Raw genomic sequence first — 13,689 nt, forward strand, 5'->3', positions numbered from 1 at the left:
CTAACCTTAGATCAGTGTCTAGGGGAAATGTCATCCTATTCAGTTAGCTGAACCTTTACCTGAAAACTGATATCAGATCAGTGTGTAGGTGTTGGAGGTTCTTACCTGCAGGGTTCTTCAGGGTGAAGGTGAGGGACTTTCCAGTGATGTAGATGGTGATGTTGTTCAGAGACTCATCCAGCAGGAAGGAGAACGTCTCAGCTTTGCCTGAGTTCCTCGCTCGCTGTAGGACTGTCACCTGAGGAGGAGGAGGAGGAGGAGGACAGAATGAGAGAGGAAGATAGAAAGAAGAGGTGATGTAGGGTATGTTGTTGTTTTATTGTAACGTGGAGGATTTAATTATCATAGATATAACAATTATGTCTAGGCATTTCTAAAATTCATTATTTATAAAGCACGTGTTTTTTAATTGATCATGTTTTGAATGATTTCAAATCAACTACTGATCTCAAACAAAATGGCCGCCAGTGTTGACTCACCAGAGCGGAGGTGGAGGAGTCGATGATGATGTCAGTGGCCTGGGGCAGATTTTCCTTGGTGACTCCAATGGCCTGACCACCAGACGCCAGCGCCAGGTCCTTGTAGTTCTCGAATGTAGCTGCCCTGGACTCTACCGCACGCCTACTCCTTCTAGCACCATCACCAGTCATGAAGAAAGACACCTGGAGAGACACATAGGTGTGTTTGAGAAAATTTGCCTGGTCGTATTCATTAGGCACCAAACGAAGAAAGAAAGAAAAAAGGGAGTGACTACCTCTCCAATAAGAATTGCTTGTTTTCATTTGCCATTGCAAAACATTTTGCTGCGTTTTGCTACTGTGTGCCCATATTAATACGATCCTGTGCTGTAGGACAAGGTTACTTCTAAAAACAGGAAGTGTTTGAGGAAGTGTTTGAGGAAATGCTCACGGTTGACTTGGTGCTCCTGATCAGGGCCACGATGGTGTCCTTTAACGCAATGTCCTTGGCAACGGCATCTGTGAAAACATAGATGTGGGACGACGCAGGGGCACCGGTCAGCGCCAACTGGAGGGAGAGAGAGAGAGAGAGAGAGAGAGAGAGAGAGAGAGAGAGAGAGAGAGAGAGAGAGAGAGAGAGAGAGAGAGAGAGAGAGAGAGAGAGAGAGAGAGAGAGAGAGAGAGAGAGAGAATGCTTAGTGTCTCTATTTATTGTCAGGTGCACCATAAAGAAAGAATGGGATTATATCTGAAAGCTGATTGGAATCTAGCCATGTCAATCACTGTACCTGTAGGCCTGATAGGCACATCTCAGGGAGGTCTCCACCTCCATCAGCCGTGAGTTTAGCGATCTCTGCTTTCATAACATCAGGGTTTGTCGTTCTTATCAGGGGTCCGAACCCTACACACACACACACACACACACACACACACACACACACACACACACACACACACAGTGATCACTAACCACTTCCTGACTTAACCACAAACCGCACCAGCATTTCGATGAATGCCAGAATTTGTCAGTGATGTTTTGCTAAGGAGAATGCTTGGTGGAGTGTAAAGCCAGCTTTACCTGGGTCGTTGAATGGGACCAGGATGTACTGGGAGGGCTCATCCTGCGTTCCCTTCTTGCTGTCGATGATCTCATTGACGACTCGTTTGGCTTCAAGGATATCATCCTTCATGCTCCCAGTAGTGTCGATCACAAAAGCAACCACTGACGATCGTGCTATGCCCATGAGGCTGTGGGAGAGAGAGAGAGAGAAAGAGAGAGATTGTGAGTAATTTCAACATGGGTAATTCCCTCTTCCCCCCCACTCCTGCCCTTCACCCCCCTCTACCCTTCTCCTCCCATTCACCCCTCTCCTCCCCTTCACCCCTCTACCCCTCTTCTCCCCTTCACCCCTCTACCCCGCTCATTTCCTTTACCCCCCTCTACCCCTCTCCATACCGTAGGTAGTCGTTGTCACCGGCGGCTCCCCGGATGTCATCCAGCAGCTGGAGGGTGGCGGTCGTTGCCACGGTGACAGCAGCGGTGTGCAGGGCCACGTTGTCAGAGCGACGCTCGTCCTTGCTGATGCCCCCACGAGGAACCTCAGAGCTGGTCAGGTCAGCTGCACCGCCATGACTACACTTACCTGGGAGGAGAGAGGTGATGATGGGTGTTATACAGAGAGTGTGTGGGTACCTGTGGAAGGTAGTGTGTGTGTGTGTGTGTGTGTGTGTGTGTGTGTGTGTGTGTGTGTGTGTGTGTGTACCTTTAGGCTTAGCTGCGGAGAAGATCCCCATGTATCCAGAAGTGAGTTTCTTCTCATTAAGAATGTTAGGCAGGATGGAGTTGGAACAGAACCCTCCATTGGCACAGTCACTGCAGGTCGGGGTGCTGACATCTACAGAACCAAATCTCAACGTTTAAGAGTCTCACAAAGACACAACTATTGGAACCAAAAATCTAACATTTGGACTTCGTACCAAAGGACAGATTTCCACCGGTCTAATGTCCGTTGCTCTTGTTTCTTGGCCTAAGCAAGTCTCTTTTTCTTATTGGTGTCCTTTAGTAGTGGTTTCTTTGCAGCAATTCAACCATGAAGGCCTGATTCACACAGTCTCCTCTGAATAGTTGATGTTGAGATGTGTCTGTTACTTGAACTCTGTGAAGCATTTATTTGGGCTGCAATTTCTGAGGCTGGTAACTCTAATAAACTTATCCTCTGCAGCATAGGTAACTCTGGGTCTTCCATTCCTGTGGAATGTTTCATCATAGTTTCATCATAGTGCTTGATGGCTTTTGCGACTGAACTTGAAACTTTCTAAATTCTTGAAATTGTCCGTATTGACTGACCTTCATATCTTAAAGTAGTGATGGACTGTCATTACTCTTTGCTTATTTGAACTGTTTTTGCCATAATATGGACTTGGTCTTTTACCAAATAGGGCTATCTTCAACATAACTGATTTGCTAAAATGCATTAAGGAAAGAAATTCCACAAGTTAACTTTTAAGAAGGCACACCTGTTAATTGAAATGCATTCCAGATGACTACCTCATGAAGCTGGTTGAGAGAAGGCCAAGAGTGTGCAAAGCTGTCATCAAGGCAAAGCGTGGCAATTTGAAGAATTTCAAATATAAAATATATTTTGATTTGTTTAACACTTTTTTGGTTACTACATGATTCCATGTGTTATTTCATAGTTTTGATGTCTTCACTGTTATTCTACAATGTAGAAAATAGTAAAAATAGTAGAAAAACCATTGAATGAGTAGGTGTCCTTAAACCTTTGACCGCTTGTGTAGATGGGTTTCAGTTTAAAGAGCTTACATATATTTTCTTATAAAATAACAGTTAACCAAATTGTCAAGAGACATCATTTACCACCGCAAATCAAGAATGACCGACACACAAATGCACACCCACGCACGCACACACATACACACACACACTCCTAAATCCTAAATGGGCGTGGTGGTCCTTTCTCTAACCCATAATTCCCTCAGACTATTCTGCTTTATTTGCTCTGTTGAACATAGGAGATGACGTGTGTGTTTGTGTCCCTCTCTATCTGCCCTTTAGACTTCCTGTAAACCCGTAATGACCTCACTATCGCATGAAGCCAGGTGGCAGCAGATTTCTCTCTTTGTCTCTCCTTTTTAATCTGCTATCGTACTTTTTCTCTAACATTCCAAGCACGCCTCCCTCCTTCCTTCCCTGCCCTACCACCCTCCCTCCTTCCCCCTTCCTCCTTCCCTGCCCTACCACCCTCCCTCCTTCCCTGCCCTCCCTCCCTCCCTCCTTCCCTGCTCTCCCTCCCTCCCTCCTTCCCTGCCCTCCCTCCCTCCCTCCTTCCCTGCCCTACCACCCTCCCTCCCTCCCTCCCTTCTTCCCTGCCCTCCCTCCCTCCCTCCTTCCCTGCCCTCCCTCCTTCCTTCCCTGCCCTACCACCCTCCCTCCTTCCCCCTTCCTCCTTCCCTGCCCTACCACCCTCCCTCCTTCCCTGCCCTCCCTCCCTCCCTCCTTCCCTGCTCTCCCTCCCTCCCTCCTTCCCTGCCCTCCCTCCCTCCCTCCTTCCCTGCCCTACCACCCTCCCTCCCTCCCTCCCTTCTTCCCTGCCCTCCCTCCCTCCCTCCTTCCCTGCCCTCCCTCCCTCCTTCCCTGCCCTACCCTCCCTCCCTCCCTCCCTCCCTCCCTCCCTCCCTCCCTCCCTCCCTCCCTCCCTCCCTCCCTCTCTCCAGTTGGTTCCTAGCTGTCCTCGTTGCTGCTTTAACACAAGCCCTCCCTACCTGCCAGGTTTTCCAGTGGGAGATCGGGGCGGATCAGGTTGGTGTAGGGTTCAGTGTATCCCAGATCCACCCAGTTACTGTGGCTGTAGAAGTCCTGACAAAACACAAGCATGTATTATATACCAAGTCTGTGTCTGTGGGAAAGATATCTAATTCCCTATTACAGACACCTCAAGACAGAAGTTAAATTGGTTCAGATGATAACACTTGAGCCAAGGTGAAATATGAAACGAGAGATGAGGTGAGATAGATGTTTTCTGTCTCTCCCCTCCCACCTTCTCCCTCTATCCTGTTATTCCTTACCTTATCTCCCTTCATTCCTGGAAGTTCAGACTTTCTCCCTCTTTTCCCATCCACCCCCTCTCCCACTCCTCTCTCTCCCTTTCCCACTCATCTAACTCCCTCTCCTCTCTCTCCTCCCTCTCCCACTTCCCTCTCTCCCTCTCCTCTCTCTCCTCCCTCTCCCACTCCTCCCTCTCCCACTCCCACTCTTCTCTCTCCCACTCCTACTCCTCTCTCTCCCTCTCCCACTCCTCCCTCTCTTTCTCTCCTTCTCTCTCCCCTTACCTGCAGTCAGGGCTCTAATCACACTGGTGCTCCCAACACATTTGTTATTCTATTTATTAATTAATTTGTAAAATAAAATGTTTTAACATTCATTTAACTAGGCAAGTCAGTTACAATGATTACAATGATGGCCTACCGGGGAACATTGTTCAGGGGCAGAATGACAGATTTTTACCTCGTTAGCGCAAGGATTCGATCCAGCAACCTTTCGGTTACTGGCCCAACACTCTAACCGCGAGGCTACCTACCGCCCCATACACAAGTTAGGAGCAAAACAAAACATTTAGGAGCACAACAAAACATTTAGTAGCACTAGAAAAGAGTTGTACTGTGTGCAGTACTCTCCCCAGTGTCCCTCTACCTACCTGTACTGTGTACAGTACTCTCCCCGGTGTCTCTCTAGCTACCTGTACTGTGTACAGTACTCTCCCCAGTGTCTCTCTACCTACCTGTACTGTGTACAGTACTCTCCCCGGTGTCTCTCTAGCTACCTGTACTGTGTACAGTACTTTCCCCAGTGTCTCTCTACCTACCTGTACTGTGTACAGTACTCTCCCCGGTGTCTCTCTAGCTACCTGTACTGTGTACAGTACTCTCCCCAGTGTCTCTCTAGCTACCTGTACTGTGTACAGTACTCTCCCCGGTGTCTCTCTAGCTACCTGTACTGTGTACAGTACTCTCCCCAGTGTCTCTCTACCTACCTGTACTGTGTACAGTACTCTCCCCGGTGTCTCTCTAGCTACCTGTACTGTGTACAGTACTTTCCCCAGTGTCTCTCTACCTACCTGTACTGTGTACAGTACTCTCCCCAGTGTCTCTCTAGCTACCTGTACTGTGTACAGTACTCTCCCCGGTGTCTCTCTAGCTACCTGTACTGTGTACAGTACTCTCCCCAGTGTCTCTCTAGCTACCTGTACTGTGTACAGTACTCTCCCCGGTGTCTCTCTAGCTACCTGTAATGTGTACAGTACTCTCCCCAGTGTCTCTCTACCTACCTGTACTGTGTACAGTACTCTCCCCGGTGTCTCTCTAGCTACCTGTACTGTGTACAGTACTTTCCCCAGTGTCTCTCTACCTACCTGTACTGTGTACAGTACTTTCCCCAGTGTCTCTCTACCTACCTGTACTGTGTACAGTACTCTCCCCAGTGTCTCTCTAGCTACCTGTACTGTGTACAGTACTCTCCCCGGTGTCTCTCTAGCTACCTGTACTGTGTACAGTACTCTCCCCAGTGTCTCTCTAGCTACCTGTACTGTGTACAGTACTCTCCCCGGTGTCTCTCTAGCTACCTGTACTGTGTACAGTACTCTCCCCAGTGTCTCTCTAGCTACCTGTACTGTGTACAGTCCTCTCCCCGGTGTCTCTCTAGCTACCTGTACTGTGTACAGTACTCTCCCCGGTGTCTCTCTAGCTACCTGTACTGTGTACAGTACTCTCCCCGGTGTCTCTCTAGCTACCTGTACTGTGTACAGTACTCTCCCCAGTGTCTCTCTAGCTACCTGTACTGTGTACAGTACTCTCCCCAGTGTCTCTCTAGTTACCTGTACTGTGTACAGTACTCTCCCCAGTGTCTCTCTAGCTACCTGTACTGTGTACAGTACTCTCCCCAGTGTCTCTCTAGCTACCTGTACTGTGTACAGTACTCTCCCCAGTGTCTCTCTAGCTACCTGTACTGTGTACAGTACTCTCCCCGGTGTCTCTCTAGCTACCTGTACTGTGTACAGTACTGTTGCATATACGCATAGCCCCTCTTTCACCCCCCCCACTCTCTCTCTCTCCTTTTACCTGTAGTGTGTGTAGTACTCTCCCCAGTGTCTCTCTAGCTACCTGTACTGTGTACAGTACTCTCCCCGGTGTCTCTCTAGCTACCTGTACTGTGTACAGTACTGTTGCATATACGCATATCCCCTCTTTCACCCCCCCACTCTCTCTCTCTCCTTTTACCTGTAGTGTGTGTAGTACTCTCCCCAGTGTCTCTCTGGCAGCCTGGAAGTTCTCCCTTTGTACATTGGCCTTGATGCTGACCACCCCATCAGTTATAAGGCGCCGGCCCTCAGCAAACGCCTCTGAGTTGAAGTGATGGGCTGGGCTGTTATAATAAAGATTATGATCAATTGCTTTTATATAGAAAACGGCTGTAGGAGTGATATACCAAATGTTCACTTGGACTGGCACAATAATGACAATGATTAATTGTTTATATCGTTCATACATTAGATCCACTAGAAGAAGGGTGTGTGAGTGACACACATCCTAAACCTTTACAATAAGGTTCTTAGGAATAAAGGTTTTCAGAGCAGCATATGACGTGCTGGATAAGAAAACTCTTTTTTTTTTAAACTAGTTGAATAAAGATTGAATAAAAATCGTATGTTGCTTTTCCTGTGCTATTTCCAAGCACTCAAAGCATTTGACATAATAAGGGAACCTCATCCTATATCAATGTAGCACCAACCTGTTGACAAAGTCTCTGTCCACCTGTCCGTTCTGTATGTAGATCTCATTCAGGGCAGATTTGAACTTAGCTGCTGACACTTCACCTGTTGCTTTGGGTCCCAGGCAGGCCTGGACCAGCTCCTCTGCAGAATTGCCCTACAGGGAAAGGTCAGAGGTCAAAGGTTAGACATTCTGATACACTACTCTATTTACTTTATCACGCTCTCTCTCTCTCACACACACACACACACACACACACACACACACACACACACACACACACACACACACACACACACACACACACACACACACACACACACACACACACACACACACACACACACACTTACCGTGGGGGTGAAGTCTAGTCCCTCTGACTCTGCGATGGCTCGGCACACCTCTGTGACCTTCTGTAGCACGGCCGTTCCTGTGATGCTGACGTGGGTGGAGGCTCCGCCCCCGATGGGAGCAAACGCCCAGGCTCCTCCTGATAGGACCAGGGCCAGGAAGGACACACCCAGCACCGGTGACATCATCAGTCTTTGGGGAGTGGGGGGTGGCTGGTGGATGGAGGGGTGAGTGAGCGAGAGAGAGAGAGAAAGAGCGTGAGAGAGAGAGCAAGAGAGAGAGAGAGAGAGCAAGAGAGAGATAAAGAGAAAGAGCGAGAGAGAGAGAGAGAGAGAGAGAGAGAGAGAGAGAGAGAGAGAGAGAGAGAGAGAGAGGAAATCCCTGACCCAGCCCCTGTTGTTAAAGCTCTTGGCCACAACCCAACATGTCCTATGATGAGGGTGTAGTTAGTATGCAGAAGCATCTTTATGATACATCAGTAAAATGTAATTAGACGTTGTCAAAACTGATTCGAGACCAGTGCTTAGCCCCTGTCCTGGCACATACTGCATTCCCTATTACCTGGGAACATACAGAGATGTATATTCATAGCCTGTTATCCCCCCACCGTACTTTATTCCCTGTTGCACAATGTTCTCCTCAGAAATACAAAGGGCATCCTGTTGAAGTGTTTGGCAATGGCTCAACTCAACCATGGCCGTTTTTACTCTATATCCTTTAGCTGAATACCTTTAGTTCCTCAAGTGTTAAAAAGCTAACATTGAACTGAAAGGCTGGTGGGAAATGGATCAATACTGCTCCTTACTTCTGCGTTCTGTCCTAGATTGAATGTATGTCATATGTAGAATCCTATATATACTATATATCATGGTCATATAAATGATGTACAATCCTCTCAATCTGTATACATTATTGGTTTATATATATATATATATATATATATAATCCAAGGGTGTATACAGATAGAGATGATTGTACATATACTACTGTAAGTCGCTCTGGATAAGAGCGTCTGCTAAATGACTAAAAAAATATGACCATTAATTGATTGAAGAAATTAATTGAATACAGACAATCTTTCTACTGAACTGAGAAATGCTGAGAAAATATATTTTGACAAAGCACCAATAACCGAGAATATGGTTAAAATATATTATAATCTAACAACTAAAACCATTTACCATTTAAATGACAGAAATAATGGTAAACAAAATGAAAAGAAAGACCTCTGAATTGTTTTGTGATATAATTGCACCAGTTATGTAAAGAAACCTTCTCAAAGCTTCCATACCTTCTCAGGTTATTTGAGCGTAGTTGGATCTCTTCCTCTTTTGCTGTCTCTGTTGCAGTAGTAACCCAAACTGTAGAGGAACACCCTGGAAGATACAGTACACCTGTATATATACTGGACTGTACCGTCAGGCAGGGATGGAGAGAGGAGGGTGAGGTTTGTGTGTTACAGTACACACTAATCATTAACTTCTAGGGTTTTCCATGGCCACAACATATCCAATTTTCTTATCAGATGTCAATCAATCAATGTGAACCATAAGGGGCAGGGCTACCCTGAACCTAACCTGGTAACAACAGGTACATCATTACCTACACTACCAGTCAAAAGTCTGGACACACATACTCATTCCAGGGTTTTTCTTTAGTTTTTATATGTTCTATGTTGTAGAATAATGGTGAAGACATTAAGACTATAAAATTACACATATAACATAACCAAACAAGTGTTAAACAAATCAAAATATATTTTATATTTGAGATTCTTCAAAGTAGCCACCCTTTGCCTTGATGACAGCTTTGCACACTCTCTTGGCATTCACTCAACACACACACAGGTAATGATTTTCAATCTTTACTGACGATACTGGCTTGAGTAAAGCCAGTGTGTCTATGTATGCGGATGACTCAACACTATACACGTCAGCTACTACAGCGACTGAAATGACTTCAACACTTAACAAAGAGCCTCAGTCAGTTTCAGAAGGGGTGGCAAGAAATAAGATAGTTCTAAATATTTCACAAACTAAAATCATTGTATTTGGGACAAATCATTTACTAAACCCTAAAGCCCATCTAAATCTTATAATGAATAATGTGGAAATTGAGCAAATGAAGGAGACTAAACTGCTTGGGGTAACCCTGGATTGTAAACTGTCATGGTCAAAACATATTGATGTAATTTTTTATTTTTTTTTGTCATTTTAGCAGACGCTCTTATCCAGAGCGACTTACAGTAGTGAATGCATACATTTCATACATTTTTTTTTTTTTCTGTGCTGGCCCCCCGTGGGAATCGAACCCACAACCCTGGTGTTGCAAACACCATGCTCTACCAACTGAGCTAGAGGGAAGGCATGTAGCGGTATGTATGTATGTATGCATGTAGTGGTAGCTACATGGGGAGAGGTCTGTCTGTAGTGAAGTGCTGCTCTGCTTTCTTGACATTGCTATACAAGACAAGTCCTACAGGCACTAGTCTTGTCGTCCCTTGACTACTGCCCAGTCATATGGTCAAGTGCCACAAAGAGGGACATAGACACATTACAATTGGACCAAACAGAGCAGCATGACCGACACTTAGATGTACACGGAGAGCCAGCATTGATAATACGCATGTCAATCTCTCCTGGCTCATGGTGGAGTAGAGATGAACTGCATCACCGCTTGTCTTTGTGAGAGGTATTGACAGATTGAAATCACCAGCTGTCTATTTAAGCGACTAGCGCTCAGCTCAAACACCCATACATACCCTACAATACATGCCACCAGAGTTCTCCAAGTCCAGAACAGACTATGGGAAACACACAGTACTACATAGAGACATGACTACATGGAACTCTATTCCACATCATGGAACTCAGCCAAGCAGTAGAATCAGATGTTTTAAAAAATATATAAAACTACACCTTATGGAACAACATGGACAGTAAAGACACACACACACACACACAGCATTCACAAACACACGCTAAGACACACACTCTCCACACACATACATTTGAATATCGTTATTTTGCTGTATCATTGATTTTGTATTGTAGATATGTTGTGGTAGACTAGTGTGTAATAATGTGTTGTATTGTAGATATGTTGTGGTAGAGTAGTGTGTAATAATGTGTTGTAGATATGTAGTGGTAGAGTAGTGTGTAATAATGTATATATGTTGTGGTAGAGTAGTGTGTAATAATGTGTTGTATTGTAGATATGTAGTAGAAGAGTAGTGTGTAATAATGTAGATATGTAGTGGTAGAGTAGTGTGTAATATTGTAGATATGTAGTGGTAGAGTAGTGTGTAATAATGTAGATATGTAGTGGTAGAGTAGTGTGTAATAATGTAGATATGTAGTGGTAGAGTAGTGTGTAATAATGTAGATATGTAGTGGTAGAGTAGTGTGTAATAATGTAGATATGTAGTGGTAGAGTAGTGTGTAATAATGTAGATATGTAGTGGTAGAGTAGTGTGTAATAATGTAGATATGTAGTGGTAGAGTAGTGTGTAATAATGTATATATGTTGTGGTAGAGTAGTGGTGTGATAATGTGTTGTATTGTAGATATGTTGTGGTAGAGTAGTGTGTAATAATGTGTTGTAGATATGTAGTGGTAGAGTAGTGTGTAATAATGTAGATATGTAGTGGTAGAGTAGTGTGTAATAATGTGTTGTATTGTAGATATGTTGTGGTAGAGTAGTGTGTAATAATGTGTTGTATTGTAGATATGTAGTGGTAGAGTAGTGTGTAATAATGTGTTGTATTGTAGATATGTTGTGGTAGACTAGTGTGTAATAATGTGTTGTATTGTAGAAATGTAGTGGTAGAGTAGTGTGTAATAATGTATATATGTTGTGGTAGAGTAGTGTGTAATAATGTAGATATGTTGTGGTAGAGTAGTGTGTAATAATGTGTTGTAGATATGTAGTGGTAGAGTAGTGTGTAATAATGTGTTGTATTGTAGATATGTAGTGGTAGAGTAGTGTGTAATAATGTAGATATGTAGTGGTAGAGTAGTGTGTAATAATGTAGATATGTTGTGGTAGAGTAGTGTGTAATAATGTGTTGTATTGTGTATTATATTATTGCATTTAATTTTGATTGGACCCCAGGAAGACTAGATGGTGCCTTTGCAACAGCCAATGAGTATCCATAATAAATACAAATACACACACAAAATACTCTATTCAGTCTTTGTGGGAGGGATTATCCAAGCAGAATCATGAAATATCTTTCTTTACTGTAAATCAGTAATGAGGTTTGAAAGAATTCTGTATGGTTTTATGGTACTAGTTTCACAGGCACTCTGAAGAGATGACTATTGATGTTAGAGAAGGTGATTACTTCGAAAGGAAAATTATTAAAGATATTTTTTCATATCAGCCACGAGGGTGACCAACATAATTCTGGATGGTAACATCATTCTTCATGGTTCAGGACAGGCAGTGGAGACTGATGACTTGGGAGTGGATCGCACTAACGTTAGGGTGGATACTTTATGGTATACTAATATTATTTCACAAGGCATGCAGACAGGTACATTTCTGTGATTGCTATTTGGCGTCGCTAAGGTAATCAGCGTTTATTACCGTTCGTCACAGATAACCCACTGGGCACACACTGGTTGAAGCAACATTGTTTCCACGTCATTTCAATGAAATTACGTTGAACCAACGTGGAATAGACGTTGAATTGACATCTGTGCCCAGTGGGTTGCATGGACTTTTCTGAAGAGTTGTTTTGATAACCAGTGCAAGAAGTACCTGACATCAGACTCAGTGACCCATTAGCTAACGTAACAGTTTCCATGGCAACATCCTATGTTCACAGGTTACATGTGTGTATATGCTTGTGTTTTAATATGTGTGTGTGTTTTAATATGGGCTATACTGTATTTACAAGTTCACAGTCTCATGCTTTCTGCTTAGCTGGGAAGCTCAGCCCAGTTTTATAACTGCAGTTAAAGGGCGAAGCCCCTTATGACGTCCCTAGGAAACCCTGTCCTGTCACTGCCCTGATCACAGATTACCAACCCATATTCACCTCTTTGACTCTGACCCCAGTCTGCAGACACACACACACACACACACACACACACACACACACACACACACACACACACACACACACACACACACACACACACACACACACACACACACACACACACACACACACACACACACACACACACACAGTACCTGCTGTACCCCTGGGAGTGGAGGGGGAAGGAGACAGAGGGGAGGGGACAGTGACAGTATCAGAGGGTTCTGCCCCCTTGGTGAGGTGTGTATCTGTTATGTTGTCATGGTAACGTTATATGACTCAAAGGGGATTTTATAAGGGATGGTGTTGGACAGGTCACAGGGTCAGAGGTCACAGGGTCAGGGGTAGCAGTTGATAACTGATAACAGTATATTCAGTTGATATCGTGAAGATCATGATAATCAACACTAGATGGAGTCAGAGAGGATGTGTTTCTTTATCATGATAATTGACATTGGTTTGGTAAAAACAGCAGGATAAATACACATGTAGGTAGAGTCCAATCTGTGTTTGTGTTTTGCGTTTGAACGTTTTATTATTCCTAAATGAAATATCTATGAAATATAAATAACAAAAATGATAATGCATTAAACCGATAATACATCCATTTAAACTCATAATGCGTGTATCTTCATGTGTTTTAATGTTCCATCCTCTTGATCCTCATATAATCTGTTCATAATGTTAACCATACATGAGTTCTGCTTATTTTCCATCTTTATTACAATAACAGTGGATGTATGGACTTCATTACTGCCACCATAATGGAAAAGCTGGGAACATTGAAGAGGGGATTAAAAATAAAGTTTGAAGCTACAGTCTGCGATTGGTACAAAAATTTTTGGACTTCTAAATGAATGACATATCTTTTTTTTTTAATCACAGAACCCCCCCCCCGGCTGCCCTCATAAACTGGTTGATAACAGAATCCAACCCTATTGTAATGAGAACCATGCTTTTATTAAGTAACTATTACATGATATAATCATACATGACGTTTAGCAGACGCTTTTATCCAAAGCAACTTATAGTCACGTGTGCAAACAT

General features: G+C 44.0%; 1 protein-coding gene across 2 annotated transcripts in view; it reads right to left on the reverse strand.

Moving 5' to 3' along the window:
- LOC106610497 (von Willebrand factor A domain-containing protein 7) overlaps positions 1 to 9,081 on the reverse strand; it is a 36,975-nt gene extending 27,894 nt beyond the window's left edge. Inside the window, exons 1-12 of one of the 2 annotated variants that reach the window (XM_045722987.1) lie at positions 8,887 to 9,081; positions 7,598 to 7,807; positions 7,264 to 7,400; positions 6,753 to 6,897; positions 4,242 to 4,335; positions 2,222 to 2,353; positions 1,915 to 2,101; positions 1,537 to 1,706; positions 1,247 to 1,359; positions 910 to 1,026; positions 480 to 662; positions 106 to 238 (exon numbers count right to left, since the gene is read on the reverse strand). In XM_045722987.1, coding sequence (XP_045578943.1) covers positions 106 to 238; positions 480 to 662; positions 910 to 1,026; positions 1,247 to 1,359; positions 1,537 to 1,706; positions 1,915 to 2,101; positions 2,222 to 2,353; positions 4,242 to 4,335; positions 6,753 to 6,897; positions 7,264 to 7,400; positions 7,598 to 7,783 — 1,597 coding nt within the window. In that variant the 5' untranslated portion in view covers positions 7,784 to 7,807; positions 8,887 to 9,081. The remainder of the gene's footprint in view (positions 1 to 105; positions 239 to 479; positions 663 to 909; positions 1,027 to 1,246; positions 1,360 to 1,536; positions 1,707 to 1,914; positions 2,102 to 2,221; positions 2,354 to 4,241; positions 4,336 to 6,752; positions 6,898 to 7,263; positions 7,401 to 7,597; positions 7,808 to 8,886) is intronic. The other variant, XM_014209877.2, reaches the window with a different exon arrangement.
- Positions 9,082 to 13,689: the final 4,608 nt, after the last annotated feature.

This window comes from Salmo salar, chromosome ssa08 (genome assembly GCF_905237065.1).
Source record: "Salmo salar chromosome ssa08, Ssal_v3.1, whole genome shotgun sequence".
Lineage (NCBI taxonomy): Eukaryota > Metazoa > Chordata > Actinopteri > Salmoniformes > Salmonidae > Salmo > Salmo salar.